The following is a 24,281-nucleotide window of genomic DNA, read 5'->3' on the forward strand; positions in this document are numbered from 1 at the left end:
GGGGACACGCGCGGCCGGGCCCCCCGTGTCCGCACCCCCCGGGCCCCCCCCGTGTCCGCACAACACCCCTCCCTGAGTGTGTCGCTTGCGCGCCCACCCCGGTGCCCCCCCGTGCCCCCCCCTTGCACACCCGCCCCGCGCGCATCCCCGCACCCCCCCTTGCACACGCACACGGCGCAGCCCCTTGTGCAACACGCACACGTGTGTACACACGCACACGTGTCCCCCCCGCACGCCCCTGGCACGCACACACACACCTCTTTGCACAAGCACACACCGCCTTACACACACACACACACACGTGCACACGCATGTTTTGTATCCCCCCTTGCACACACAGGCACCTCCTTGCACACATTCCCCCCTCCTTGCACACACACACCCCCTTGTGCGTTCACACCCCCTTGCACATTTACATCCCTTTCCACACACACCCCCTTGCACACGCGTGCAGTCCCGTTGCACACTCACACGTGCACCCCTCCGTGTGTGTGTGTGTGCCCACAAACACGCACGGATTCCCCGGGCACACACACCTGGGCACACCTGGCGTGGGCTCAGGGACGCCTGCACGGCCCCCCCTTGCACACGCACATCACACAAACGCACCTTGCACACACACCTGTACACACACACACACACCCCTGTACACACACACACACACACCTGTACACACATACACACCTTACACACAGTCCCAACACACATCCCTTTACACACACACCCCCTTACACACTCACAGCCCCCCCTTGCACACACCCCCCACCCTTACACATCCCCTCACACGCTCGCAGTCCCCCTCACACGCACATGCCCCTTGCACACGCACCCCCCATTTCCACGCGCCCCGCGACCAGTTCGCACAGGGCAACCCCTCACCGCGGTCCCCGCCAGCCCCCCACCCCCGTACCCCACGAGTGGGCGTGGGTCATGCCTTGGCACACACACTCCCGTTCCCGGACCCCTCCGTGCCCCCCCTTCCCTCCCCCGCAGCGGCGGCGCCGGGCCCCGCAGCCCCCCCCGCCCTGGCGCCGGGCCCCGGGGAGCGCTGATTAATCATTAATTAGCAGCCGCCGGCGGGGCCGTGTCCCTGCGGCCCCACGCGGAAGTCCCGCCGCGCGGGGGGTGGGGGGGGCCCACGCTGGGTCTCCGTGAGGCTCCCGGTACCCCCCTCCCCGCAGCCCCCGCGCCCGCCGCTCCGGTCCGGTGATGCTGCAGCACCGGAACCGGCCGCCCCCGTGGGCATGGCGGGGACACGGGGCGTGGGGTGGGTGGGCTGCGTCTCCCCACAGCCCCGCCTGCCCCACGCGGGGGTCTACGGGGGCAGGTACCCCCTCAGGGGGGGTATGTACCCCCCGGGGCGGGGGGGGGGGCAAAAAACCCCGGGCGGGGGAACACGGTGGGATGCGGGCGGTGGGGCTCCCGCATCCCCGCACACGCGTGGGCACGGCCGAGGGGGCTCCTCTTCCCCGGTCCCGCCCGGCTGGTGCCCGCAGCACTGCGGGTTGCGGGGAGGGTCCGTTCCCGGTGCCCTCCGGTGGCTGCCCAGCTGCGGGGGCGCGGACCGGCCGCCGCGGGGATGGGCGCGGGGGCGGGCAGGCGGGGGCGGGGACGGCCGGGACGCCCCGGCGGCCCCGTGTGATGCGGAGCGCGGCAGTGGCGGCGGCGGCGGCGCGGCCCTTCCCCGCGGAGCGCCGCGGTCCGGTGCGGGGCGGCCCCGCCGGCATCCCGGGGGCTCCGGTGGGTGCCGCCGGGGATGTCCGCCCCGGCGCAGTCTGACGCTCCCGGCTCCTTCCAGGTGAGCGGACCGGAGCCCTCCCGGCCGTCGCGGGCCCGGTGCGGCCCGGTTCGGTTCTTCCCGCAGCGCGGGGGGCCGCCGGTGGCAGCGCCGCGGCGGATCCACGCCGCCCGGTGCCGCCCGGTGCTCACCGGCCGCTCTCCCCGCAGAGCCCCCGGAGGCTCCCGAAGCGCAAGAGCCGCTTCAAGCGCTCTGACGGCAGCACCTCGTCCGACACCACCTCCAGCATCCTCCGCAGGCAGGTGAGCGGGCCGGCACCGGCACCGACACCGGCACCGGGGCGGGGCAGCCCCACCAGCCCCGGGCCCGCCGCCCTTGCGGCTCCGCATTAAGGCAGGGACCGGGGGTGCGGAGCGGGGAGCGGCCGAGCATCTCCCACCCCAACCCCTGCACCGGGAGGAATCGGGTGGCCGCCCCCGCCCCGCCGCTCCCGGGGGACCGGGGCTGGGCGCCGGCACCGGGCGCCGGTGGCATCGCAACAGCCGCTCCCCGCGGCTAAAAATAGCGAGTGCTGCGTCAGGGCCGGGCCGGCGGCGGGCACCGGCACTGCGGCGCGGGGGGCGGCCCCGGGAAACTGAGGCAGCGGAGGGGGAACGAGCCGGGGCGGGGGGGGCCGCGGGGCCGCCCCGCCCGGTCCATCAGCCGGCACCGGGGCCGCCTCCGCGCGCTGCCCGAGGAGGTACGGAGCCCCCCGGCCGACCGCCACCCGGTGCTCCGGTTCCCCCCGGCGCGAGCTGCGACCCCTCCCCGGCCGCCGGCGGGGGAGCGGGTACCGGAGCGGCCTCGAGGAGGGTGGAGGATTCCGGTGGGGGAGGCCCCGAGGGCCGCAGAGCGGCCCGAGCATCCCCTTTCCGTCCCAGGGTAGCACCTGCTCCTCCGGTACCCCGGTACTCCCCGGTACCCTCAGGGACCCCCCGACCCGGCCCAGCACCCGGCGCGGCCCCTTCAGCACCTCGGAGAGGGCCCGGCCGGGCCCCACCGCGTGTCCGGTACCGGGGCCGGTGCCCAGTGCCCCGTGCCCGGTGCAGGTGCCCGCGGCCCGTCACGCCGCTGCCCGCAGCCCCCGCCCCGCCGAGCGCTGCCCCGCGGCCCCCGGGCCGGCCCCGAGCGCTCCCGGGCCGGTCCCGCCGGTGGCCGTCCCGCTGCACGGTAACGGGGTGGGCCGGGCCGGTCCCCCGGGGCCCGTCGCTGCCCCCCTCCTCGGAGGCGGGGGGGGGGGGGGGGGCGCGGCGGGGGGGCGGGAGCGGCTCCGGCCCCGCCGCAGGGCTCGCCCTGCAGACGGGGCTGCTGCCGGCTCGGGGCAGGACCGGGGCCGCCGCACCGGAGCATGGAGGTACCCCCCGGGACCCCCCGCCGCCGCCCCGGGACCCCCGGCCGGCACAAACCCTCCGCCGCACCCCAGGACGCCCCCTCACCGGGAGCTCTGCCCTCTTGCCAAACTACCCCCTCACGCACACCCCGCTACCGAGAGCTGCCCCGGTGCCCCGTCCCGGTGCCCCGCACCGGGACCGCTCGGGACCCCCGGCTGCCAGTGCAGCCCCCCGGGGGGAGCTGCACCGGGGAGGGACCGGAGCCCCCCGCCAGCACCGGGAAGAGGGAACCGCGACCCCCGACATCCCCCCCCACCCCGGGCTGAGCGGCGGGGGCGGCTCCGTGAGCTCCGGGGGGGGCGGTGGGAGGCGGGGGCGGGGAGGGGCGGGGAGGGGCGGCGGAGCAGGCAGGGCCAGCCGGAGCCCGAGCCGCAGCCGGAACCGGAGCCGGTGCCGGTGGAGCGGGGCGCGGGGGGGGGGGGCGCGGGCGGCTCGGCTCGGCTCGCCCCGTCTATGTCGTTTTCTGACTCCAGCGCTACCTTCCTGCTCAACGAGGTACCGGCCCCGGTACCGATCCCGGTACCGGGGGGGCCGGGGCGGGCCGTGCCCGGGGGGCCGCGGTGGGAGATGGGGGGAGCTGCGCCCCGGGGGGCGGTGATGGCGCACGGGGGGGCCGTGCCCGGTGCGGGCGGTGTTGGCCGTGCCCGCTGAGGGGGTTCATGCCCGGTGCGGCGGAGGGGGGAGGGTTGTGCCTCCCCCCCGGGCCCTTTGTTCCTCGCCGCCGTTTTTCCCTCGATCCCGGCAGGTGCGACCGGGATGGGGACCGGGTTCGGGACCGGGGTGGGAGGATCCCACCCCCCCATGACCGGGAACCCAGCGAGGGCCGATGCTCCGGGCCTGGGGGGCTGCATAGGAGGGGGGGGTCGTGGTGCACGGGGGGGTGGCACCGGGAATGCTGGGGGGTGATGCCGTGTCTGGGGGGGCGCTGGAGACACTGTACCGGGGGGTCGCACTGGGGATGCTGGGAGGGGGGGGCCGCTGGAGCCGCTGTAATGGGGGCCCGCACTGGGATGCTGCGGATCCATACTGGGGATGCTGCCGTGCCCTAGTGGGGATGCTGGGGTGGGGGGGATGCTCGAGGAGGGGGAGGAGGCGGTGACGATGCTGGGGGGCCGTGCTGGAGAGGCCATATTGGGGGGGGGCCATGCTGGGAAACCATATTGCCTGCGGTGGGGTGGGGGGGACCGTGGGCCCCCCCCGATGGGAGCGGGGTGGGATGTGCAGGGTGGGAGGCCCCGTGTGCTGGCGCGGGGGGGGGGGCGGTGCTGGGCAGCAGCGCTGAGCTCAGCCAGGCAAGGCCCGTGGGGCCTCGGGGGGGGGTCGGGGTTGGGGGGGGGGCTCAGCTACATCCAGGGACCTATAAATATTTCACCGCGGCTTCTGCGCCGGTTCCGGGCGCAGCGGGCGGTGGGTAAATACCAGCGCGGCGGGGAGGGGAGGAGCCGGGGGGGGCTGCGCTGAGCACCCCAGGGTGGGGGGGGACACCGGCAAGACTCATATCCCCACCGTGACAGGGACCCCTGTCTCCAGCCCGGCCCTCCCCGGGGCTGCAGGGCTCTCCCCCGTTGCCCCCCCCAGCACACGGGGGTTGCACCCCAGGGATGCCGTGCTGGGCGATGCCACCCAACACACCCGGCTCGATGCCCCTGTGGACACCCGAAAGCTGGAAGGGGGCTGGGGGTCAGCGGGGTCCCCTCCCCGGGCTGGCACCGCCTCAGGGCAAGGCCCCTCTTTGCGGGGGTCCCCCCCGCAGCCCCCCGGCACTCAGCCCCGTCCCCCCAGGGCTCGGCGGACTCCTACACCAGCCGCCCGTCCCTGGACTCCGACGTGTCCCTGGAAGAGGACCGTGAGGGTGCCCGGCGCGAGGTGGAGAGCCAGGCCCAGCAGCAGCTTGAGAGGGCCAAGGTAGGGCTGGGGGGACACCCAGGGCACGGCTGGGGGGGGACTGGCAGGGCCTGGGGGTGCTGATTTACCCCCCTAAACCCCCCCCAGCACAAGCCAGTCGCCTTCGCCGTGCGCACCAATGTCAGCTACTGTGGGGCGCTGGACGAGGAGTGCCCGGTGCAGGGAGCCGCCATCAACTTCGAAGCCAAAGATTTCCTGCACATCAAGGAGGTGAGGTTGGGTGCTGAGGCGGGGAGGGGAGGGAACAGGGCCAGGGATGCCCCCCCGGTCTCACCCCTGCCCTGTCCTCACCCAGAAATACAGCAATGACTGGTGGATCGGGCGCCTAGTGAAGGAGGGGGGGGACATCGCCTTCATCCCCAGCCCCCAGCGCCTGGAAGCCATGAGGCTCAAACAGGAGCAAAAAGCCAGGTAAGGATGGGACCCTGCTCCCCCCTGGATCCCTCTTGGGCCACCCAACTCACCCCCTTCTCCCTCAGGAGAGCTGGCAATGCCTCTGGCCTCGGCGACAGCGGGAGCCGGCGATCGCCTCCCCCCTCCTTAGGTAAGGGCAGGTCTTGGCCCAGGGGGACCCAGAGGGATCCAGGGAGATCCAGGGGGGGCCTCACTTTACTGTCACCAACCTCTGTCTCTTCTCTCCTCTTCTCAAGCCAAGCAGAAGCAGAAGCAGGTGAGTCCCGGGCACAGGGCCGTGCCCCGGGCAGGGGGAGATGGGGAGGGGGCTGCAGGCAGGGCCAAGGGTGAGGTGGGGGCAGAGACAGCCCCTCTGCTCTGGTTATGGGGCCGGGGGGGGGACTCCAGGGCACCGGGGCTCTGTGGAATAGGCTCATCGACCCCTCCCTGGTTGGGGGTGGGTGACCAGGGCACCGACCCATTCCCGTGTCCGCCCGCAGACGCAGCACATCCCACCCTACGACGTGGTCCCCTCCATGCGGCCCGTGGTGCTGGTGGGGCCCTCGCTGAAAGGATACGAGGTACGGGGGGGGCTGCGGGGTTGGGGGGAGCCCTCGCTGTGCCCTGGGGTGGTGGCTCGTGCCCCTCGTCCCCTCTCTGCCCATCCCGTGCTGGCAGCGGGCAGATGGCAGGGCCGAGGGCGGCTGGCAGAGCGCCGGGCGGCTGCCACCTCCCTGCCGGTGCCATCTGTCCCGGCTCACCGGGCTGGCGGCCCCGTGGCAGGTCACCGACATGATGCAGAAAGCCCTCTTCGACTTCCTCAAGCACAGATTCGATGGCAGGTGAGACGCCCCCTCGCACACCCAGAACCCCCCTCCGCCCGTGGCCCGGGGGTCACCAGGTGCCCACCGTGTCCCTGTGCCCCCCCCAGGATCTCCATCACCCACATCACGGCCGACCTGTCCCTGGCCAAGCGCTCCATCCTCAACAACCTGGGCAAGCAGGCGATCCTGGAGCGCTCCACCACCCGCTCCAGCATCGGTGAGGGGCCGGGCTCGCCCCGGGGTGCAGAGACCCCCTGCCAGGGGCCAGCCCAGCCTGACACAGCCCCCCCGTGCCCCCCTCCCCAGCCGAGGTGCAAAGCGAGATCGAGCGGATCTTCGAGCTGGCCAAGTCCCTGCAGCTGGTGGTGCTGGACGCCGACACCATCAACCACCCGGCCCAGCTGGCCAAGACCTCCTTGGCGCCCATCATTGTCTACGTCAAGGTGTCCTCGCCCAAGGTGAGGGGTGACCGTGGCTCTGGGGGGGTCCCGGCTGCCCCCCGTGGTGCCACCACCCCCCTCTCCCCTCCCCAGGTCCTGCAGCGTCTCATCAAGTCGCGGGGGAAGTCGCAGGTGAAGCACCTCAACGTGCAGATGATGGCAGCTGACAAGCTGGTGCAGTGTCCCCCGGTGAGCTGGCCCGTCCCCCTGCCCTGGGGATGCCCAGGAGGGTCCCCAAGCCCCCCCGTGACCCCTTTTACCTATTTCTCCCCCAGGAGCTCTTCGATGTGATCCTGGATGAGAACCAGCTGGAGGATGCCTGCGAGCACCTGGCCGAGTACCTGGAGGTGTATTGGCGGGCCACGCACCACCCCCCACATGCCCCCCACGCCGTCCCCTCGCCCACCGGCCTCCCGGGCCTGCAGGTACCCCCACGGCCCCTTCCCTGCTCCCCACGGCTGCCACAGGGACTGGGGGGGACACACACGGACCCCCTGCACTGTCCCCAAAGCCCCCTCCCTGTTCCCCACGGAGACCCAGCACAGGGGTCCCCAGACCAGGGTGAGGGGTGCACAGGTCAGGGTTGGGGACACGCAGCCCCTCTCCCTGTTCCCCCCGGGGACCCAGCACAGGGGTGCCAGGGCAGGGGGGGACACGGCCCTGCAACCCCTCCGTGCCCGCAGAGCCAGCAGCTGCTGGGGGAGCGAGGGGAGCACTCGCCGCTGGAGCACGACAGCCTGATGCCGTCGGATGAGGCCGGGGACACCTCGCCCCAGCCCTGGGGGGCCACGTCCCAGCGCAGCTCCCGGCACCTCGAGGAGGAGGAGGAGTACGGGGACCCCTACCCAGACCTGTACCAGCCCCACCGGCACCACGGCAGCGGCCCCGGGACGCCGGAGCGCCCGGGCGAGCGCAACCACGACAGGAACTGGCAGCGCAGCCGGCCCTGGGCCAAGGACAGCTATTAGGGGTGGGGAGGGGGGGGGGGCACGGCTGGGAACCGGCCCCCCCCTCCAGAGCCCGGGCGCTGCCCCCCTCGCCCCAGCCCCGCGCTGGGGGTGCTCAGACAATCTCCCTCTCGGGGATCTCCTCGGCACCGGCAGCTTCCTCTCGCCCGGGCCCCTCCCCCGGGCACGTCTTCAGCCATAAGCACAGAGCTGGGGGGGCCCGGCGGCCAGGATGTCCTGGGACCCCTCTCCCGAAAAGTTTTGGGAAACCTGGGGACAGCCACATGCCTTCTCCCCCCACCTCAGTGTCCCCCCCCGGCCCCGCATCGCAGGCTGGCTCATTCCCCGCAGGGCAGCTGCCGTGGACAGTGGGTGCCCCCCCCCCAAAAAAGGGTAGGTAAGGGGCACAGGGGGCAGTTTTAGCAGCGTCCTCCACCCCGCACAGACCCGAGGAAGAAGGGGAAGGTGCCCACTCCCCCCCACCGGGGCCTTGCCTGCCCCCTCCCCACCCCTGCATGGGACCCCCGGGAGGAGGGGGCTGCACCACTCGCTTCGCTCTGCATCGATTCCCCCCGCCCCCAAACCGCAGCCAAATCCCCCCCCCTCGGGATGGGGGGGGGACAGAGGGGCTGCACGGGGTGGGGGGGCTGCTCCACGCCTGCACCCACCACCCTCCCCCTGCCCACGCTGCCCTCACCGCAGTCACCGCACGTCACCGCACACTCCTGTAAATACGGCGCCCACCGCCCTCGGCCGGGGGGCCAGGCCTGGGCTGAGACCCCCCCCCGGGGGCCAGCGCTGGTGGGGAGGGGGGGGCCAGGGGTGGGGGCCACAGATTTGTTACGATTTCTTTTGTAGAAAGCACTGATTTCCCTGTAATTGGTTTCAGAAACACACGAGTGCTCGGAGGCGCCGGTGTCCGTGTCTGTGGGGGGGGACACACACACCTGGTCTGGGGGGTGGAAAGGGACAGTGCTGGCGGGTGCTGAGCACCCAAAAACACCCTTTTGGGCACTGCTGGTTCCTGTCCCCGTGGGAGGTGGCACCCAGGGAAGGGAGAGGACGAGGAGCCGACGCTGGTAACGCCGCTGCCGGTTTATTCCTGCAGCCTGGAGCTTCAGCTACAAAAAACTCCCCAAAAAACCCAAAGCACGAGGTGCAGACAGTTCCCAGGACAGCCCAAAAACCAGCCCCGCCCTGGCAGCAGGGAGGAACCGGCCCCCAAACAGCCTCCAGCAGCTCCTCCGCTCCGTGGGGAAGGTGGGGAGGGGGACTGGGGGAACAGGGCGGGTATTTTGGGACAATCCCAGCCCCAGTCTCTGCGTGGGGACAGTCCTGGCTGAGCAGGGAGCTGGGAAAAGAACGGCCACAACAGTCCTGGCAGCCCTGCTGGTCCTGTCGTCCCCAGAGAGGTGACAGAGGGGGCACAGAGGGGCCTCACGCGAAGATCGTCTCCTCCCGCCGCTTCTTGGTGAGGATGGTGCCCGGCTTGTGCTGGGCATCGGGGTGGTTGGCCAGCTCGGGGGGGCAGGAGGACACGGGGCTCTCCAGGATGGCCTGTTTGAGGTCGTAGAACACCGTGGAGTCCTCCTTGGTGAGGAAGGTGATGGCCACGCCGCTCTTCCCCGCTCGGCCCGTCCGCCCGATGCGGTGGATGTAATCTGGGAGAGGGGGCAGGGGGTCAGGAAGGGGCTTGGCGTGGGCAACACTGGGGCTGGGCATCCCTTGCAGCACCAGGACCAAGGCCAGGCACCTCCCACGGCCCCCCCAGTGCTGGCAACACCAGGGCTGGGCACTCCCTGCACACCCAGCACAGGCAGCACCAGGTCTGGAAACACCCCACAGCCCCCTGGGCTGGGAAACACCCCACAGCACCAGGGCTGGGTACCCCCTGGGTGCCTCCCAGCCCCCTCAGCACCCCCATCCTCACCCTCGATGTTCTTGGCCATGTCGTAGTTGACCACCATGGAGACGTCGTGGATGTCGATGCCACGTCCGGCCACATCCGTGGCCACCAGGATGTCCTTGGCCCCGGCCTTGAGGTTGGAGAGGGCGAACTCCCGCTGCTCCTGGCCCTTCCCGCCGTGCAGGGTGCAGGCGTTGTACTGTGGGACGAGGGGGGTCAGTGGGGGCACACCGGGGGGTCCCCACGCAGGGACAGGGGACACGGGGCTCAGGATGACCCCCCCCAGCCCAGACTCACCCCCATCTTCTCCAGGGACTTGGCCAGCACGTCGCAGCCCTTCTTCTGGTTGACGAAGATGATGATGGGCGGGTCGAAGCCCTGCTCCAGGATGGCCAACAGCTTCTTCCTGCAGAGAAGGAGGAAGAGGAACAGTTGGGCGAGGAGAGGCTGCAGCGGCCCCGCAGAGTCCCCCCCTCACCCTCAACCCCCTCAGACCACCCCAAAAAGCCCGTCCTGCCCACCTCTTCTCCGACTCGGACATGAGGAAGACCTTCTGCTCCACCCTCTCGTGGGGTTTGCCGGCGGAGCCGATGTAAACCACGGCCGGGCGCCGGAGGTAACTGCGGGCCAGGCGCTCCACTGCCGGCGGCATCGTGGCCGTGAACATCACAGTCTGTGGGGCAACAGGGCAGGGATGTCAGCCACGGGGCAGGGACGTCACCCACGGGGCAGGAATGTCCCCCCATAGGGCAGGAACATCCCCCTGCAGGACAGGAACATCCCCCGTGGAACAGTAACATCCTGCATAGAACAAGAATGTCTCCCCCCTGGGCACGAACACACTCTGTGGGGCAAAACCATCACCCCACAAAGCAAAAACACGCCCCCACAATGCTAAACCATCTCCCCCGTGGAGCAAGAACATCCTTTGCGCTGTGGGAACACCCCCAGTGGGGCAGGAACCCCCTCCCCAAACCCCTCCCCACCCCACGAACCCCCGCATGACGCCCCCTCAGCCCCCCTTGCCCGTGCCCACCTGTCTGTACTTGTGCTTGCCCGACTCGAAGTTGGCCAACATCTTCTCGGGGTCCTCGGCCTCATCGGTGTCGGGTTTCTGGTTGGTGACTGGCATGTGCTCCAGGATCTTCTGCACGTCGGGCTCGAAGCCCATGTCGATCATGCGATCGGCCTCGTCCAGCACCACGTAGGTGCAGCGGCTCAGCACCAGGTACCGGTTCTCCAGCACGTCGATGAGCCGGCCCGGCGTGGCAATCACGATCTGGGGGGTCGTGGGGGGGTCAGTGGGGGCGGCCCCGGGGCTGAGCTGCCCCTCCAGGCCCCCCCAGCGCTGCCCCAGCCCACCTCGCAGCCCATGCGCAGGCGGAAGCCCTGGTCCTCGCGGGAGATGCCGCCGATCACGGCCACCGTGCGGATGCCCAGGGGTTTCCCGAATTTGATGGTTTCCTCCTCGATCTGCTGGGCCAGCTCACGGGTGGGGGCCAGGATGATGGCGTAGGGCCCCTGGTCTGACTCCTCGATGCTGCAGTGTAGGGGTAGGGGAGACAGATGTGTCCCCCATCCCCTCCAGTGTCACCCTGCCACCCCCCCCATCCCCTTCACAGCATCACCACATCATCCCACCTCATCCCCCATCCCCTCCAGCCTTACCCTGTCACTCCATCCCTTCAGCAGTGTCACCCCGTCACCCCCTCCTACTCCCTCCGCAGTGTCACCACCACACTACCCCGTCTCCCCCTCGTGTGGGCAGCGTCCCCCTGTGCCCTCACCGGTCGATTTTGGGCAGGGTGGTGATCCACACGAGCAGTGGGATCAGGAATGCCGCCGTCTTGCCGCTGCCGGTCTCGGCCACGCCGATGATGTCCCGGTTCTGCAGCCCGATGGGGATGGCCTGGCGCTGGATCGGGGTCGGCTCCTGCCAGGGGAAAGCAGGTTGGGAGCAGAACTCTCCCTCCTCCCCCTCCCCACATCCCTGACAACCCCTTTTCCCCACTCCCAGGCCCCTCTGGGGCCCCCCTCTCCATGCCCACCTTGTATCCGCACTTGTCGATGACCTCCAGGATGTGGGGGGGCAGGGAGGAGTCCTTCCAGGAGCGGATGGGGTTGGGGATCTTGCCCCCCTTGGTGGTGATGCTGTAATCCTCCCGGAAGATGCGCCAGTCCCTGTCCGTCATCTCGTCCAGCTTCTTCTGGGACCAGTGTCGGTCGTCCCAGCGCTGCTTGGCCTCCTTCTTCCTCAGCTTCCGCAGCCGGGCCCTGGCCAGGGGCAGGAGGGGACGGGGAGGTGGGAAAGGGGGACAAGGAACCGGGATGGGGCTCACCCTGTGCCTCTGGAATCCTCCCGCCCCCTCCCACAGCACCTGCCGCATCCCAGCACCGCCCTCAGCTCCCCAGCCTGACCAAGCAGAGCCAGCCAGGACCCCCCCACACCCCTCAGCACCCTCCCCAAAATCCTCACTCCTCCTGCTCCTTCTCCTCCAGCGTCCTCCTCTTCTCCATCAGGTCCCCGTAGAACCGCGACTGCTCCCGCTTCTGCTGCTTCAGGTCGATGCCCGCGATGAAGCCGCGGCCCAGCAGCTGCACCTGGTGCCTCTCCTTGTACCTGGAGCAGGGTGGGAGCATCAGGGGCTGCCCTGCACCCCTCGGGGGCACCCCCAGCCCCGGGCACCCCCCGCACTCACAGGGGGTTGTAGTCGATGGAGGTGTCCTCGGACGCGTCCCACTCGAACACGAACTTGCGGTCGTTGAGGTGCCGCGTGCGCCGGCGCTTCTTCACCCCGCCGAGGTACCTCTCCTGCGGGACCCCAGGGTCAGTGAGACCCCCCCGGACGCCCCCCTGGCCCCCAGCCCGGCCCCCAGCCCCACCTTGATGGCGTGGAGCTCTTTGCTCTTGTCCTTCTCCTCCCGGATCTTCTGCCTGCCCTCCTCGTCCTCGGTACCGTTGGTCTCCCGCTCCATGCGCTCCCGGCGCTCCCGGCGCTCGCGCTCCTGGGGGTCTTCTGGGGAGCAGGGGAAGGGGCTCAGAGCCAGCACAACCCCCCAGGAGGGACGAGAGCTCCAGGGGGTGACCCCTTACCCAGCATCTTCCTCCCCATCTCCTGGAACTGTTTCCTCTTCTTCCTCTCCTCCTCCAGCAGCCGCTGCCGCTCCTCCACCTCCTGCTGCCGCCGCCGCAGGGCCTCGGCCTCCCGCTCTGCCTTGGACAGGAACTTGGGCTGGGGAGGGGACAGGAAGGGTCACACCGGGCCTGGCTGCAATGCCCACGCTGCTGGGGGTCCCTCCAGACCTCTCTACTCCCCCCCCCCCGGGTCCCCCAGCCCTCCCCTGTCCCTCCCAGGGGTCCCCCAGCCCTCCCCACTCCTTCTTGAAGTCCTCTAGGTCTCCCCAGTCCCTCACAAGGGTCCCACCCAGGCCTTCCCCACTTGCTTCTGGGGTCTGTCTGTCTGTTTCCCCCAAAGCCCCCCAGATCTCCCCACTCCTTCCTGGCCTCTTGGAAGGTGCCCAGGTCTCTCCTCTCCCTTCCACGGTCCTTCTACATCCCCTGAGTTCTTCAGCCCTCTCTCCTGGGGACCCCTTTGTATACCCCAATCTTCCCCATTCCTTCCAAGGGTCTTTCTTCTCTCTCCTGGGGGTCCCCCAGTCCTCCCCCTCTCCCTTCTGGGCCTCCACAGCCCCCCAGTGTCCCCTCTGGGTACCCCCCAGCTCCCCCCGCTCCCTCCTGGATTCCCCTTCCCTGGTGTCCCCTGAAACATCCCCAGCCCTGGCACAACGAAGAAGCTCCTGTTCTCGCTCCCACCTTGGCTTCTGCCTCCTCTTCTGCCTTTTTCTTCGCCAGCAGCTCCTCCAAGGACAGGGGCTGTGCCTGGAAATGGGGCTGGATGTCAGCAACACCCCCAGGGACCTGGATCCCCCTGGAGCCATTTCCAGTTGAGCCCCATCCTCACCTTCTCCTTCTTCAGGGCATTCTCCTCTTCCTCCTCCGCCTTCCGTGCATCCCGGTCCTTCCGGGACTTGGAGTCCTTCCCCCTGCCCGGGGACAAACTTCCCGGGAAAACAGCACGGAATCAGGCACCAGACACATCCCCAGGGAATCCCCATCTCTGGGGGGCTTAGGAGAGAGCAGGGACCCCTCCAAAAACCCACCTGGATCTCTTCCTGTCCTTGTCCCGCCGGTGCCCATCCTTGTCCCGATCCCGCTCCTTCTTGCCCCGGTCACGGTCCCGCTCCTTGTGCCGCCGATCCCTGAGGGAAGGGGAGGGGTCACAGCGCGGTCCCGCCCGCATCCCACTCCCCTCCGTCAAAGCTCTTCCCCAAAACCCCACAGAGCCGTGGGCCCCCCTCACCTCTCCGTCGACTTGGAGCGGGACCGGGAGCGGGAGCGGCTCCGTCGCCGGTCCCGGGATCGGTGTCGCTTTCTGTCCTTGGCCGGGGAGCCCTTGCGGTCCCGGTCGCGCTCCCGGTCCCGGTCCCGTTCCCGCTCTGGGGAGCGGGAGCGTTTCCTCTCCTCCTTCACCGGGGACGCGTCCCGGTCCTTCTTGTCCGCCAGTTCTCCGGCCATCTGCGGGGACGGGTCAGCGGGGGGGACCGGGGAGGGCTGGGAGACCCCCACGGAGGGTACGAGGAGGGCTGGGGGTCACGGGGAGGGAGCAGAGGGACCCCGGGGAGGCTGGGGGAGACCCTGGGGGACCCCCAAGAAGGACCGGGGAAGCCTTGAAGGACCCAGAGGGACCTCCAGGAAGGACCCGGGGGGGCAGAGAAGAACCCCCAGGAAGGACCGACCAGGGCAGGGGGACCCAGAGTGGCCCCAAGAAGGGGACGCGGAGGGCAAGAGGACCTGGAGGGGGGTTGGCAGAGGAGCCCCCAAAGGGCTCGGGGGGACGCGGCGCATCGGGCGCTCCAGGCCCCGCCCGCGGTGCCCGGTACCGGGGCTCAGCCCGGTGCAGCGGCAGCGGGGTCCTGCAGCCCCTGGGCGCCGCGGAAATCCCTCCCGGTGGTCTCCGGCCCCCTCCCGGCGGTGCCCGGTCCCCCCTTACCCTGCCAGCCCCGGGCTCAGCGTCGCCGCTCCGCCACCGCCGCCGCCATGTCCGCCGGGGCCGCGGGGCACGCCGGGACGGCGCGGGACTACAACTCCCGACAGCCTCTGCGCGGGAGAAACTACAAGTCCCGGCAGCCCCCGTGCCGTCACAGCACCGCCGCGTCCCACGATTCCTCCGCCGCCCCCGCCCTCGGGAATGAGTCCCCCGGGTCAGTGTCCCCACGGCCCGGCAGCCCCCAAAAGTGCCCTCCCTGAGTCCCGCCGGGAGCTCCTGCGAGCCCCCATGAGTCCTCCCCGGGTTGGTGTCACTGAGTCCCCCCAGAAGGTCAGTGTCTCTGTGTACCCCAAAACCCTACAGGGACCCTCTCCCTCTCCGGTTGCTGTCCTGTCCCTATGCACCCCAAATCCCCAGAGACGTTCCCAGGACAGTGATCCCGCATCCCTGTGACCCCCAAGCCCCCAGGGACCCCCAGATCAGCGTCCCTGCAGGAGCCCCACACCCCCACTGAACCCCCATTCCTAAGCTGAAATTCCCAGGCAGAGTCCTGGGGGGGCCATTTTGGGGTACCCAGGGGTCCCCCATTCCCCCCACATCAGTGTCCCCATCCCCAGCAACCCCCAAAAACACCTCCCCAAACCCCACAACCCCCCAAAAAACACCACGCCGGGCAGGGCTGCACGTAGGTGGGTGTTATATTTCTGATAATAAATAAGCTTTTTAAGAACACTGACATGGAACAGAGACACCCCCCCCACCCCAGACAGTCCATAAAACAACTCCCCCCCAGCACCCCCCAACCCGCCGGGGTCCCCCCCAGGGCCAAGCAGTGGATGAGGGGTGGGGAAAACAGGATGAGTCCATGGATGAGCCCCATGATGTGCACCCCAAATCCCACAGGGACGTCCCAGGACCGTGTCCCCGTGTCCCTGTGCACCCCAAACCCCAAGGGGACGTCCCTGGGTTAGTGTTTCCAGGGTTCTGTGCACCCCAAACCCCACGGGGACCCAGGTGCTGAGCAGCCCCCCAGGCCCCCCTCCCCACAGGGGCAGCCCCCCAGGCCGGGGCTGGCAGGGCAATGGTGTGATGGGGGGGCAGCAGCACCCCCTCCTCCTCAGGGGGTGGGGGGTCCGGGGCCCTGTCCAGCCCCCCCATCCCACCCTGGGGACTCGGGAGGGGGCTGGAAGGGGGGGGGAGGGTCATTCCTGTCCCCCCCCTTCACATGACAGAGCAGCTTTTTGCCTTTTCCTTCTTGAAGGTGTTGGAGATGAGCTCGGAGCGGCTGGGCAGGTGCAGGAGTCTCTTGGAGAGGCTGCGGGGGGGGCTCTGGGGGGGCTGCTGGGGGGCTCTGCTGAGGCAGAGGCCGGACACGGTCCGGAAGATGCTGTGGACGCTCTTCTCCGAGGTGAAGGCCGAGCACTCCAGGTACCCCTCGGCTCCCAACTGCCTGGCCATGGCACAGCCCTGGGAGCAGCCCCGTGTCAGACCACCGGCATCACCCCAGCCCACCCCCCCTCGGCCCCCCATGGGGCCCCCCCGACCTGCTCGTAGGAGATGGGGGCCTGTTTCTGGTGCGAGAGCTCCAGGAGGGTGCTCAGGTCTGTCCTCAGGTCCGTCTTGCAGCCGATGAGCAGCACCCGCGTGTTGGGGCAATAATCCAGGATTTCTGTCTTCCACTGCGGGGTGGGAGCTGCTGTCAGGGAGAGGGGACCCCAAAACCCTCTCCCTGCCCCCCAGGTCAGTGCACCCCAAACACCACAGGGACCCCCAGGGGTTGGTGTCCCCACAGCCCCGTGTAACCCAAACCCTGCAGGAACCTCCTGGGACAATAGCTCTGAGCCCCATAAACGCTGCAGGGATCCCCCCCAGACGGTGTCCCCACGTCCCTGTGCACCCCAAACCCCCCAGGGGCCTCCTGGGTCAGTGTCCCCACATCCCTGAGCTCCTCCAAACCCCCAGGGACCCATCCCTGAGCTCCCCCAAAGCCCACAGGGACCCATCCCTGAGCTCCCCCAAAGCCCACAGGGACCCTGTCCCACCTTCTTGGCAGCGCTGTCAAGGGTCTCAGGGCGGCTGATGTCAAAGCAGAGCAGGACGGCGTCCGAGTCGCTGTAGCAGAGGGGCCTCACGTTGTCATAGTAGGGGGAGCCTGGGGGGTATGGAGGGGGTGTCACCTCTCAACCCCCCCGGAGGGACACAGGGACCCAGGCAGGGGGTGCTGGCAAAGGGAAAAGGCCCCGTTCCTGCCTGGGGTGGGGGCTCACAGCTCTAGACCCCTCCCCTCAAAAGGGGTAGAGTCCCCCCAGAAGGGATGGAGGGGGGGTGCACAGTTCTAGAGCCCCCCAAAACAGACACAGCCCCCCTCCTGCCCAGGGTGGAGGGCACAGCTCTAGAGCCCCCCCCCCAAAAAAACACACACAGCCCTCCAAAAGGGATGGGGGGACATACAGCTCTAGAGCCCCCCAAAATAGACGCATCCCCCCTCCTGCCCGGGGTGGGGGCACAGTTCCGGAGCCCCCCCAAAGCGCCACCCCCGTCCCCGCAGCCCATCGAACGCATCGCGCCTTAACGAGGCACCGGGAAATGGATCCCGCGGTGTTTATGTAACAGCCTCCCCACCCCCCGCATTTTGGGGAGCCCCGCCAGCACCGAGGGGTGTCGGGGGGGGGAGGCAACCGGGAGAGGGGTGGGGGGGGCTGCCACCCCCGCGGGGTCTCCGGGGACACGGAGCCACCGGCACCGCACCGGGGACTGCGGGGGACGCGGGGCGGGGGGCGTCCATGGGGTGTAGGGGGTGCCCCCGCCCCCCCTCGCCCCCCAAAAGGCCTCGGAGGGGGTTTCGCAGCCCAGACGCTCCGTGCACGGAATAGCAAAGAGGCTGCGCCAGCGCATCGCCATGGCAACCGGGGACCGGCGGGGACCCCCCCGTCAGGGGGGACACTGCAGCACCGGGCAGGGCTGCCCCGACCCCTCCCGACCCCTCCCGGACTCCCCATCTTTCGGGATGCCCCGGGAGGGGCAGCACCGGAATCGCCCATAACCCCCCCCCCCGTTCACAGGCAGAGCGTGGGGGGCACCCTGAGCTCCCTCTGGGGGGCTCAGCGGGATGGGGAACCCCCCAAAGGAAGGGGTTCAGCCCTGTGTGACCCCCTCCCGTCCGTGTCTGTGCCCCCACCGCGGGGTCGGTCCCTGTGCCCCCCGGACTCGGGGATGCGATCGCAGATCTGAAGCCCCCCCAGGGGTCCCCACTGCGGCCAACAAGCCTCGCCTTTCTTGGACCTCAAAACACCGCAAGGACCGCACTGGGCCCACCAGGCCCCCCCCTTCAGGGACTCCAAAACACAGCCGGGACCCCAAAAAGCATCCCCAGGACGCCACTGCGGCCATCAACCCTCCCACGCTGCAGGGACCCCAAAACACCCCCGGGACCCCAATACACCCCACTGTAGGGACGTCCCCACTGCAGCCCCCCTCAAGCCGCAGTCCTACAGCCCCCTGAGCCCCCAGACCACCAAATACCTCCGTCACCCCCACCGGGACCGGGGCTGCACTCCCGGTACCGGAGCCCCCCGCACATGCACCGCGTGTCCCCCTCCCGGTACCGGAGGTGTCCCAGAGGCTCAGCTCCACCCGCTGCTCCTCGCTGGCCAGACACGCCGTGTAGTTCTCAAACACGGTGGGCACGTACGTCTGCAACGGCACCGGCACCGTCAGCGCCCGCTCCGGTCCAGCCACCCGGTGCGCGGTGCCGGCTCCCGGTGGCTGCCCGGCTCACCTCGGGGTAGCAGTCCTTGGCCAGCACCTGCAGCATGGCCGTTTTGCCGCACTGCACGTCGCCCACCAGCACCAGCTTGCAGCGGGCCGGGGCGGCCGGTGCCGGCCTCCGCTCCCGCATGGCGGCGGCACCGCGCGCGAAAAACTCCCCCAACGCTCCCGCCCGCCCACCGCCCTGCGCCCCGCCGCCGCAGGCACCTTATATACGACGACGCCGCCGCCGGGCCCCGCCCACGGCGGCGCCCGCCCGCCAATCACCGCGGGGGCACCCGGAGTGTCGGCCAATGGCGGAGAGGTGCGACCCGCGGGACCCGCTCCGGTCCGCCAGGGGGCGCCCGCGCGGGCGAGGGCGGAAGTTGGAGCGCTGGGAGCGGAAGTGGCCGTTGCTGGGAGACCGGTGGGACGCGGGAGCGGGGCCGGTACCGGGAGGGGGGATCCAAAAAAAGGGGGGGATGGAGAGTCCTGGAGGGACAGATGGGGGTGGGCAGAGGGCGATGAGGCAGGGGGGTCCTTGGAGGGGTAGAGGGGGGATGAACAGGGGGAAACGGGCCTGGGTGGGCCCTGGAGGGACCACCACTGGGCCCCCTCCGAGCATCCTCCCACCCCTACCAACGGATCCCAGGTCCAGCCATGGCGGGAGCCCGTCCCGGCGCCCCCGGGGCGGCCGAGGCCGAGCTGCTGCTGCTGCAGAGCCAAGCGCTGGCCGAGGAGGAGGCGGCCAAGACCAGGCGGGAGCTGCTCACCCGCTTCCTGCAGGTCCGGGACCCCACTGCAGCGACGCCCCCACTGCAACCCCCCCCAAACCTCCAGGACCCCGTCAGGGCTCCCCCAGCCCCCTTTTCCCCTGCTCAACCCCATCTCCAGACCCCCCCAGCTCACCCCATCTCCTTCCCCAGCCCCCTATCGCCCCTTGCCCACTCCCATCTCCCCCTCCAGGCCCATTTTTCCCCCACCCATCTCCATCTCTCCCTCCAGAGATCCCCAGGCTCATTCCAATCTCCCCACCACACCCTTCCCAGCCCCCCCCCATCGCCCCCTGCCCACCCTCATCTCCCTCTCAGAGCTCCCCTAAGCCCATTTCCCCCCAACTCACCCCCATCTCCAGACCTGCCACCCCCTCCCACTCCAAGCTCCCCAAACCACCTTCCCCCAGGCAATACCCTCATCACCCCGGGTGGGCAGCCCCCCTGCCACACCTCCCCGGCCCCCCCTGCAGGACAAGCTGTCCCGGGAGCAGCAGCTCAGCTCGGGGGGGCTCCACAAGCTGCGGACGCTGTGGCGCTCGGCGCTGCGGCACGCCAAGGACCAGGAGCTGCGCGGGGACATCGAGACCCTCAGCCAGACCTTCTCCCAGGTCATGGACTGCAAGGACGGCGTCATCGAGGTGGCTGCGGGGCCGGCGGGGCCGGGGGGGGCCGCAGGGGACGCTTGTGACCCCCCCCCTAAACTCCCCAGGCGCTGCTGAGGGAGCTGGAGGAGGCGGAGGAGCAGCAGAGCCGCGCCCTGCGCAGCCACCTGAGCCTCACGGACCAGCTGCTGCAGCTCCAGCGCTGCCGCCTGGGCTACCTGGAGGAGGGGTTTGCTGCCCAGGTGGGCGCCCTGAAGGCAGAGTTTGAGGCTGAGAGGTGCAGGATTTCTGGGGGGAGAAGGGGGACGGGGCAGCAGTGGCGCCCGGGGGGGTGTCCCGGGGTGGGACTGAGCCTCTGCCGGGGAGGGAACCCCTCTCCCCCCTGTGTGTCTCTGCAGGAGGATCATCCTGAAGCAGCAGGAGTGGGAAAGCTGGTGTCTGGAGGACATGGCACTGGCCACGGAGCAGGACCACGCCAGGACCGACCACGAGGCCACGCTGGGCTTCCAGAGCGCCCGGGACGACATCAAAAGCAAGGCAGGGGCAGGAGGGAGCAACCAGGGGGGTTTAGGGCTGGAGAGGGAGGTCTGGGGGCGGCAGGTCACCCCCTGTGTGTCCCCAGAGCTGGCAGGAGCAGCAGTACAGCCGCCTGCAGCTGGTGGGGAGGCTGGAGGGGCTGTGGAAGCAGATCCAGAAGGCCCGGCAGAGCTACAACGAGGCCACGGAGCACAAAATGGCCGAGTTCAAGGAGCTGCTGAGGAAGTGCGAGAGGAGCTCCCGGGAGATCGAGGAGCAGTCGCAGAAGCTGCAGAAGCTGCAGGTTTTGGCAGGGAGCTGGGTGGCTGTGGGAGCAGGGACACCCCTGCCCACTGCTCGCTTCCCATGGAAGCACAGAACTGTTGAGGTTGGAAAAGCCTCTAAGGCCATTGAGTCCAGCCATTAACCTGGAGGTGACAAGGGGCTGGGCTAAGCAGGGGCCCCCCAAAGAGCTTGTGCTGCAGCACCTGAGCTGTGGCTCATAAAACCATGGAATCGTTAAGGCTGGAAAAGCCTCTGAGACCATCGAGTCCAACCATCAACCCAACCCTACCAAGGCCACCACTGAACCACGTCCCCAAGTGCCACATCCAGCCGTTATTTGAACACTCCCAGGGCACAGCACATCCACCACTGCCCTGACCAGCCCATTCCAGTGCCCCACCAGCCCTCCCACATTTTCCCCAGCACCCAACCCCCTGTTCCACCAGGACACGGTGGCGGCCACCAGGGCCCAGATCGTGGCTCACGCCCGGGAGAGCGAGGAGCGGATCCAGCGGGCCCGGGAGGGGAAGGAAGAGGCCCTGCGGCAGCTCCAGGAGCTCCGCAAGGAGGTGACCCGGGCGGTGGCCGCGGCTCGCGCCGACCTGGCCACGCTCAGCTGCCAGAGCGGGGCCACCCTCAAGGCGCTGCTGCGGGTGGTGGAGAAGGTGAGTCCGGCAGTGCCGAGGGGGACATCCCGGTGTCCCGGTGTCCCCTCCCACCTGCCCTTCCCCGTGTTACTCCCCCCCAGGCTCAACGCATCCTGCGCCTGGCCGAGATGTGCCGCAGGCTGGAGACGGAGGAGGAGAAGGTGCTGCCCTTCTACCCCTCCTCGCTGGCCGAGGGGGAGCTGCAGGACGCCCGCAGAGTCCTGGAGGAGACCCCCGTGGAGCCCCTGGCACAGGTGAGGAGGCACTGCCCGGGGGTCCTGGATGTGCCCACAGGGAACAAGGGTCGGGATCCGGCCCTGAGGACCCCCCAGCTCTCGTCCCTGCCTCCCCCCAGGCCGCGCAGGACTACGTGGGGCTGGAGAGGTTCTGGCAGAGGTTCAACAAGGCGAAGCTGGAGGAGAAGGTGCTGGAGCAGACGCGGGCGGCCCTGGCAAAAAGGAACCGGCAGCTGCGGGAGCTGCTCCAGCAGTACCTGGCGGGGGTCTCAGTCAGCCGGAAGGTGCTCAAGGACCTCGAGCCCCTCCTCGCCACCAAGCAAGAGCCACGTCCCCAGAAATGAGCCCCGAGCTGGGGCGGGGCTGCGCTCGGGGACATCAGGACACAGCACACCCCAAGAGCCTCCAGGGAGGGGTCACCCCCCCAGACCCCATCCTCAGCTCTGCTGGCTCAAGCTGAGAACCCCCACGGGCAAAACAGGGACCTGCCTGGTGCCTGGGAACACCAGGGACTGTCACTGCCTGGAGATGCCATAAAAGAGCAAAACTGCCCCAAAAATGTGCTCCGGGGTCTTATTTCTGGGATTCACTGAGCGGGGGGGGCTCTGTCACCTTCCACTCAGGTCTGATGTGACCCACCAAGGCCCTGGAGCAGGCAGGGAGCTGAGGGGATGCACAGCCCCTTCCCTCTGCTCCATCCCCACCACTGTCCCCATCAGAGCAGCCACAGATGCCGAGGGGGAAGGTTTTATTTCTTTTTGGCTTTGTTCCTCTTCTCCTCCTTCAGCTTTTTCTTGGAGAGCTTGGGGCTGCTGGCCTTGCGGTACAGGTGGAACCCGATGAGCCCCAGCAGGGCCGGCACCAGCCCCAGGCACAGCAGCGGCACCACCTCGTTCACCACCTTCTGCCAGTAGCTGGCCCGGGACAGTCCCACCAGCTCCACCTCAAACCGCAGCACCGCGTCACCTGCGAGGGGGGCACGGCCTCAGCGGGGGCCACGGCGGCTTGGGGGGGACCTCAGGGGGACCCCAAGGGCTGCACTCACCTGGGATGGTGGGGGGGGAGCCCCGCTTGCCGTAGGCCAGGTGAGGGGGGATGATGGCTCTGCGCTTCTCCCTGCCACGGGGAGACCGTCGGTGCCATGTGGGGGGGACACGGTGGGGGGACGCTGCCCACCCCCGTGCCCCCCATCCCCGCTTACCCCACACACATGTCCAGCAGACTCTGCTCCAGGCCTGCAGGAAAGCGGGGAGAGGGGTGAGCGGGGCCGGCCAGGGGCACCCTGGGTACCCCTCACCCCCCACCCCAATCCCCTCTGCCCCCCACTCACCGGGGATCACTTGGCGCTTGCCCAGCTCCACCTGGAGCGGGTCCCGGCTCAGGGAGGAGTCGATGATCCGCCCATCCTCCAGGGTGCCCTGCGGGACACACGGACACAGTCACAGCCGGGACACACGGACACAGTCACAGCTGTGGTCACCCCTGGGGATGCAGCCCCGATGCTTTCTCCATGTGGGTCCCAGTATCATCCCACTCCTGCTCTGGTGCTGATCCCAGTGCCCACCCTGTGCCATCCCTGTGCTGATCTCAGTTCCGGTGTCCCCCACTGTGCCACCCCCGTGCCATCCTGGGGACATCCCCACCGCTTGCAGTGCCAAGGCCATTCTCAGGGCAATCCTCCGGCTGATCCCAGTGCCAACCATGCCCATACTCGGGTTCTCCCACACCAGCCCCAGTGCCACCCCTGTGCCTTCCCAGGTGCATCCCCAGAGCCCACCCCAGTGCCATCCCCAGGCCGCCAACCCCAGTGCTACCCCTGTACCAGTCCAGGTGCCACCCAGAGCCCATCCTGAGGCTGTCCCCAACCCACTTCCAGTGCCACCCTGGCGTCACCCGCACGCCCACCCTTGTGCCGTCCCTATGCCCACCCCGGTGCCACCCCTACACTCACTCCGGCACCACCACGGTGCCACCCCAGTGTCCACCCCGGTACCACCCCCAGTACCTCCCCGGTGCCGACCGAGCCCCCCCACCCCCCCGTGCCGGTGCCCCCCGCCCCGCCCGCGGGAGCGCAGTGCTGACGTGTTCCTCCCGCCGCCCGCCCGCACCGTGTAGTGGATGTGCACCGTGTCCCCCGGCGCCGACAGCTCCGTGCAGCCCTCGGGGGGAGGCACCTGCAACGAGGGGGTCACTGGGAGCCGGGACGGGGCCCCCTCGCCTCGGGGTCCGCGCTCCCCCCGTGCCCACGTGTCCCCCGAGCTCTCCGCGAACCGGACTCTCCCCCCGGCTCCCCCGTCCCCCCGGCGCGCCGTGTTCCTCCCCGCAGCCCGGTCCTCCCCGTGCCCCCCCCGTGGCGGTCCGGTCCTCCCGGTGCCCCCCGGCTCGCACTCATTCCGCAGCCCGGTCCTTTCGGTACGCTGTGCCCCCTCGCCCCCCGTGCCCAGGCCGGGCTCTCCGGTGCCCCCCGAGCAACAGCGTCCCGCCGGTGCCCCGTTCCCCGCCGGTGCCTCCGTCTTCTACCAGCGTCCCGCCGGTGCCCCGCCGGTCCCAGCTCCCCGCCCGAAGGGGCCGCGGGGGTCCCCGGTGCCTCCCGGTTCTCCCGCCCCTTCCCGGTGCTCACAATGGTCTCCAGCCGCAGCTCCCGGGCGCCGGTTTCGGTTTCGCTCTCGGCGGCGCGGGCGAGCGGCGGCGGCGGCAGCAGCAGCGCCAGGAGCAGCAGCGCGGCGGGGGACGGCATGGCCGGGCTGGCGGCGGAGGAACCGGGACCGGCACCGGGACCGCCCTTCCCGCCCCGGGACCCGCCCCCGGGACCGCCCCCCGCCCCGGGACCGGCCCCGGGAC

General features: G+C 69.9%; 5 protein-coding genes across 9 annotated transcripts; 2 read left to right on the plus strand and 3 right to left on the minus strand.

The window, feature by feature from the left end:
- The first annotated feature begins 1,690 nt into the window (after nt 1-1,690).
- On the plus strand, nt 1,691-8,585 carry CACNB3 (calcium voltage-gated channel auxiliary subunit beta 3). Of its 2 annotated transcripts, XM_032713682.1 has the most exons (14): nt 1,691-1,798; nt 1,948-2,040; nt 4,951-5,073; nt 5,161-5,283; nt 5,369-5,484; nt 5,553-5,617; nt 5,724-5,743; nt 5,967-6,047; nt 6,250-6,308; nt 6,398-6,507; nt 6,597-6,748; nt 6,824-6,919; nt 7,006-7,155; nt 7,414-8,585. In XM_032713682.1, the coding sequence occupies exons 1-14, from the start codon at nt 1,757-1,759 to the stop codon at nt 7,696-7,698; spliced, it is 1,515 nt and encodes a 504-aa protein (XP_032569573.1). In that variant the 5' UTR covers nt 1,691-1,756; the 3' UTR covers nt 7,699-8,585. The 2 variants fall into 2 exon arrangements, with proteins under 2 accessions (XP_032569573.1, XP_032569574.1); XM_032713683.1 differs by lacking the exons at nt 1,691-1,798; nt 1,948-2,040 and adding an exon at nt 3,538-3,663.
- Nucleotides 8,586-8,754: 169 nt separating this feature from the next.
- DDX23 (DEAD-box helicase 23) lies at nt 8,755-14,702 on the minus strand. Of its 2 annotated transcripts, none has more exons than XM_032713677.1 (17): nt 14,635-14,702; nt 13,945-14,159; nt 13,745-13,843; nt 13,546-13,642; nt 13,398-13,463; nt 12,678-12,816; nt 12,467-12,597; nt 12,283-12,395; nt 12,060-12,203; nt 11,632-11,857; nt 11,371-11,516; nt 10,946-11,123; nt 10,620-10,862; nt 10,105-10,256; nt 9,881-9,989; nt 9,608-9,782; nt 8,755-9,338 (listed from the first exon to the last, which is right to left on the minus strand). In XM_032713677.1, exons 2-17 carry the CDS (start codon nt 14,157-14,159, stop codon nt 9,115-9,117), a joined length of 2,457 nt encoding a protein of 818 aa, XP_032569568.1. In that variant the 5' UTR covers nt 14,635-14,702; the 3' UTR covers nt 8,755-9,114. The 2 variants fall into 2 exon arrangements, with proteins under 2 accessions (XP_032569568.1, XP_032569567.1); XM_032713676.1 differs by having other exon boundaries at nt 12,467-12,600.
- Nucleotides 14,703-15,311: 609 nt separating this feature from the next.
- RND1 (Rho family GTPase 1) lies at nt 15,312-18,579 on the minus strand. The gene is made up of 5 exons (XM_032713687.1): nt 18,410-18,579; nt 18,237-18,324; nt 16,674-16,783; nt 16,176-16,310; nt 15,312-16,098 (listed from the first exon to the last, which is right to left on the minus strand). Exons 1-5 carry the CDS (start codon nt 18,527-18,529, stop codon nt 15,853-15,855), a joined length of 699 nt encoding a protein of 232 aa, XP_032569578.1. The 5' UTR covers nt 18,530-18,579; the 3' UTR covers nt 15,312-15,852.
- Nucleotides 18,580-18,803: 224 nt separating this feature from the next.
- Nucleotides 18,804-21,987, plus strand: CCDC65 (coiled-coil domain containing 65). Of its 3 annotated transcripts, XM_032713685.1 has the most exons (9): nt 18,804-18,827; nt 19,031-19,164; nt 19,625-19,792; nt 19,864-19,998; nt 20,155-20,293; nt 20,379-20,576; nt 21,004-21,222; nt 21,306-21,458; nt 21,560-21,987. In XM_032713685.1, exons 2-9 carry the CDS (start codon nt 19,039-19,041, stop codon nt 21,898-21,900), a joined length of 1,479 nt encoding a protein of 492 aa, XP_032569576.1. In that variant the 5' UTR covers nt 18,804-18,827; nt 19,031-19,038; the 3' UTR covers nt 21,901-21,987. The 3 variants fall into 3 exon arrangements, with proteins under 3 accessions (XP_032569576.1, XP_032569575.1, XP_032569577.1); XM_032713684.1 differs by lacking the exon at nt 18,804-18,827 and having other exon boundaries at nt 18,895-19,164; XM_032713686.1 differs by lacking the exon at nt 18,804-18,827 and having other exon boundaries at nt 18,896-19,164; nt 19,864-20,033; nt 21,560-21,905.
- A 184-nt stretch (nt 21,988-22,171) lies between these two features.
- Nucleotides 22,172-24,250, minus strand: FKBP11 (FKBP prolyl isomerase 11). The gene is made up of 6 exons (XM_032713490.1): nt 24,061-24,250; nt 23,549-23,614; nt 22,771-22,858; nt 22,642-22,675; nt 22,486-22,556; nt 22,172-22,406 (listed from the first exon to the last, which is right to left on the minus strand). The coding sequence occupies exons 1-6, from the start codon at nt 24,175-24,177 to the stop codon at nt 22,189-22,191; spliced, it is 594 nt and encodes a 197-aa protein (XP_032569381.1). The 5' UTR covers nt 24,178-24,250; the 3' UTR covers nt 22,172-22,188.
- Nucleotides 24,251-24,281: the final 31 nt, after the last annotated feature.

The sequence above is a fragment of the Chiroxiphia lanceolata genome, chromosome 30, assembly GCF_009829145.1.
Source record: "Chiroxiphia lanceolata isolate bChiLan1 chromosome 30, bChiLan1.pri, whole genome shotgun sequence".
Classification (NCBI taxonomy): Eukaryota; Metazoa; Chordata; class Aves; order Passeriformes; family Pipridae; genus Chiroxiphia; species Chiroxiphia lanceolata.

Coding starts and splice junctions, on each gene's coding strand:
- RND1 (XM_032713687.1), bottom strand. CDS start 18,529: ATGCGGGAGCGGAGGCCGGCACCGGCCGCCCCGGCCCGCTGCAAGCTG. Junction 18,325..18,409: donor CCAAGGACTGCTACCCCGAG/GTGAGCCGGGCA, acceptor GTGCCGTTGCAG/ACGTACGTGCCCACCGTGTT. Junction 16,311..16,673: donor TTGACAGCGCTGCCAAGAAG/GTGGGACAGGGT, acceptor CCCACCCCGCAG/TGGAAGACAGAAATCCTGGA.
- FKBP11 (XM_032713490.1), bottom strand. CDS start 24,177: ATGCCGTCCCCCGCCGCGCTGCTGCTCCTGGCGCTGCTGCTGCCGCCG. Junction 22,859..23,548: donor CGGTGCACATCCACTACACG/GTGCGGGCGGGC, acceptor TGTGTCCCGCAG/GGCACCCTGGAGGATGGGCG. Junction 22,676..22,770: donor CAAGCGCCAAGTGATCCCCG/GTGAGTGGGGGG, acceptor GCTTTCCTGCAG/GCCTGGAGCAGAGTCTGCTG.
- CACNB3 (XM_032713682.1), top strand. CDS start 1,757: ATGTCCGCCCCGGCGCAGTCTGACGCTCCCGGCTCCTTCCAG. Junction 2,041..4,950: donor CCAGCATCCTCCGCAGGCAG/GTGAGCGGGCCG, acceptor CCGTCCCCCCAG/GGCTCGGCGGACTCCTACAC. Junction 6,749..6,823: donor TCAAGGTGTCCTCGCCCAAG/GTGAGGGGTGAC, acceptor TCCCCTCCCCAG/GTCCTGCAGCGTCTCATCAA.
- CCDC65 (XM_032713685.1), top strand. CDS start 19,039: ATGGCGGGAGCCCGTCCCGGCGCCCCCGGGGCGGCCGAGGCCGAGCTG. Junction 21,223..21,305: donor TGCTGCGGGTGGTGGAGAAG/GTGAGTCCGGCA, acceptor ACTCCCCCCCAG/GCTCAACGCATCCTGCGCCT. Junction 21,459..21,559: donor CCGTGGAGCCCCTGGCACAG/GTGAGGAGGCAC, acceptor GCCTCCCCCCAG/GCCGCGCAGGACTACGTGGG.
- DDX23 (XM_032713676.1), bottom strand. CDS start 14,159: ATGGCCGGAGAACTGGCGGACAAGAAGGACCGGGACGCGTCCCCGGTG. Junction 10,863..10,945: donor GCCTGCGCATGGGCTGCGAG/GTGGGCTGGGGC, acceptor ACGACCCCCCAG/ATCGTGATTGCCACGCCGGG. Junction 10,257..10,619: donor GCAAGCACAAGTACAGACAG/GTGGGCACGGGC, acceptor GTTGCCCCACAG/ACTGTGATGTTCACGGCCAC.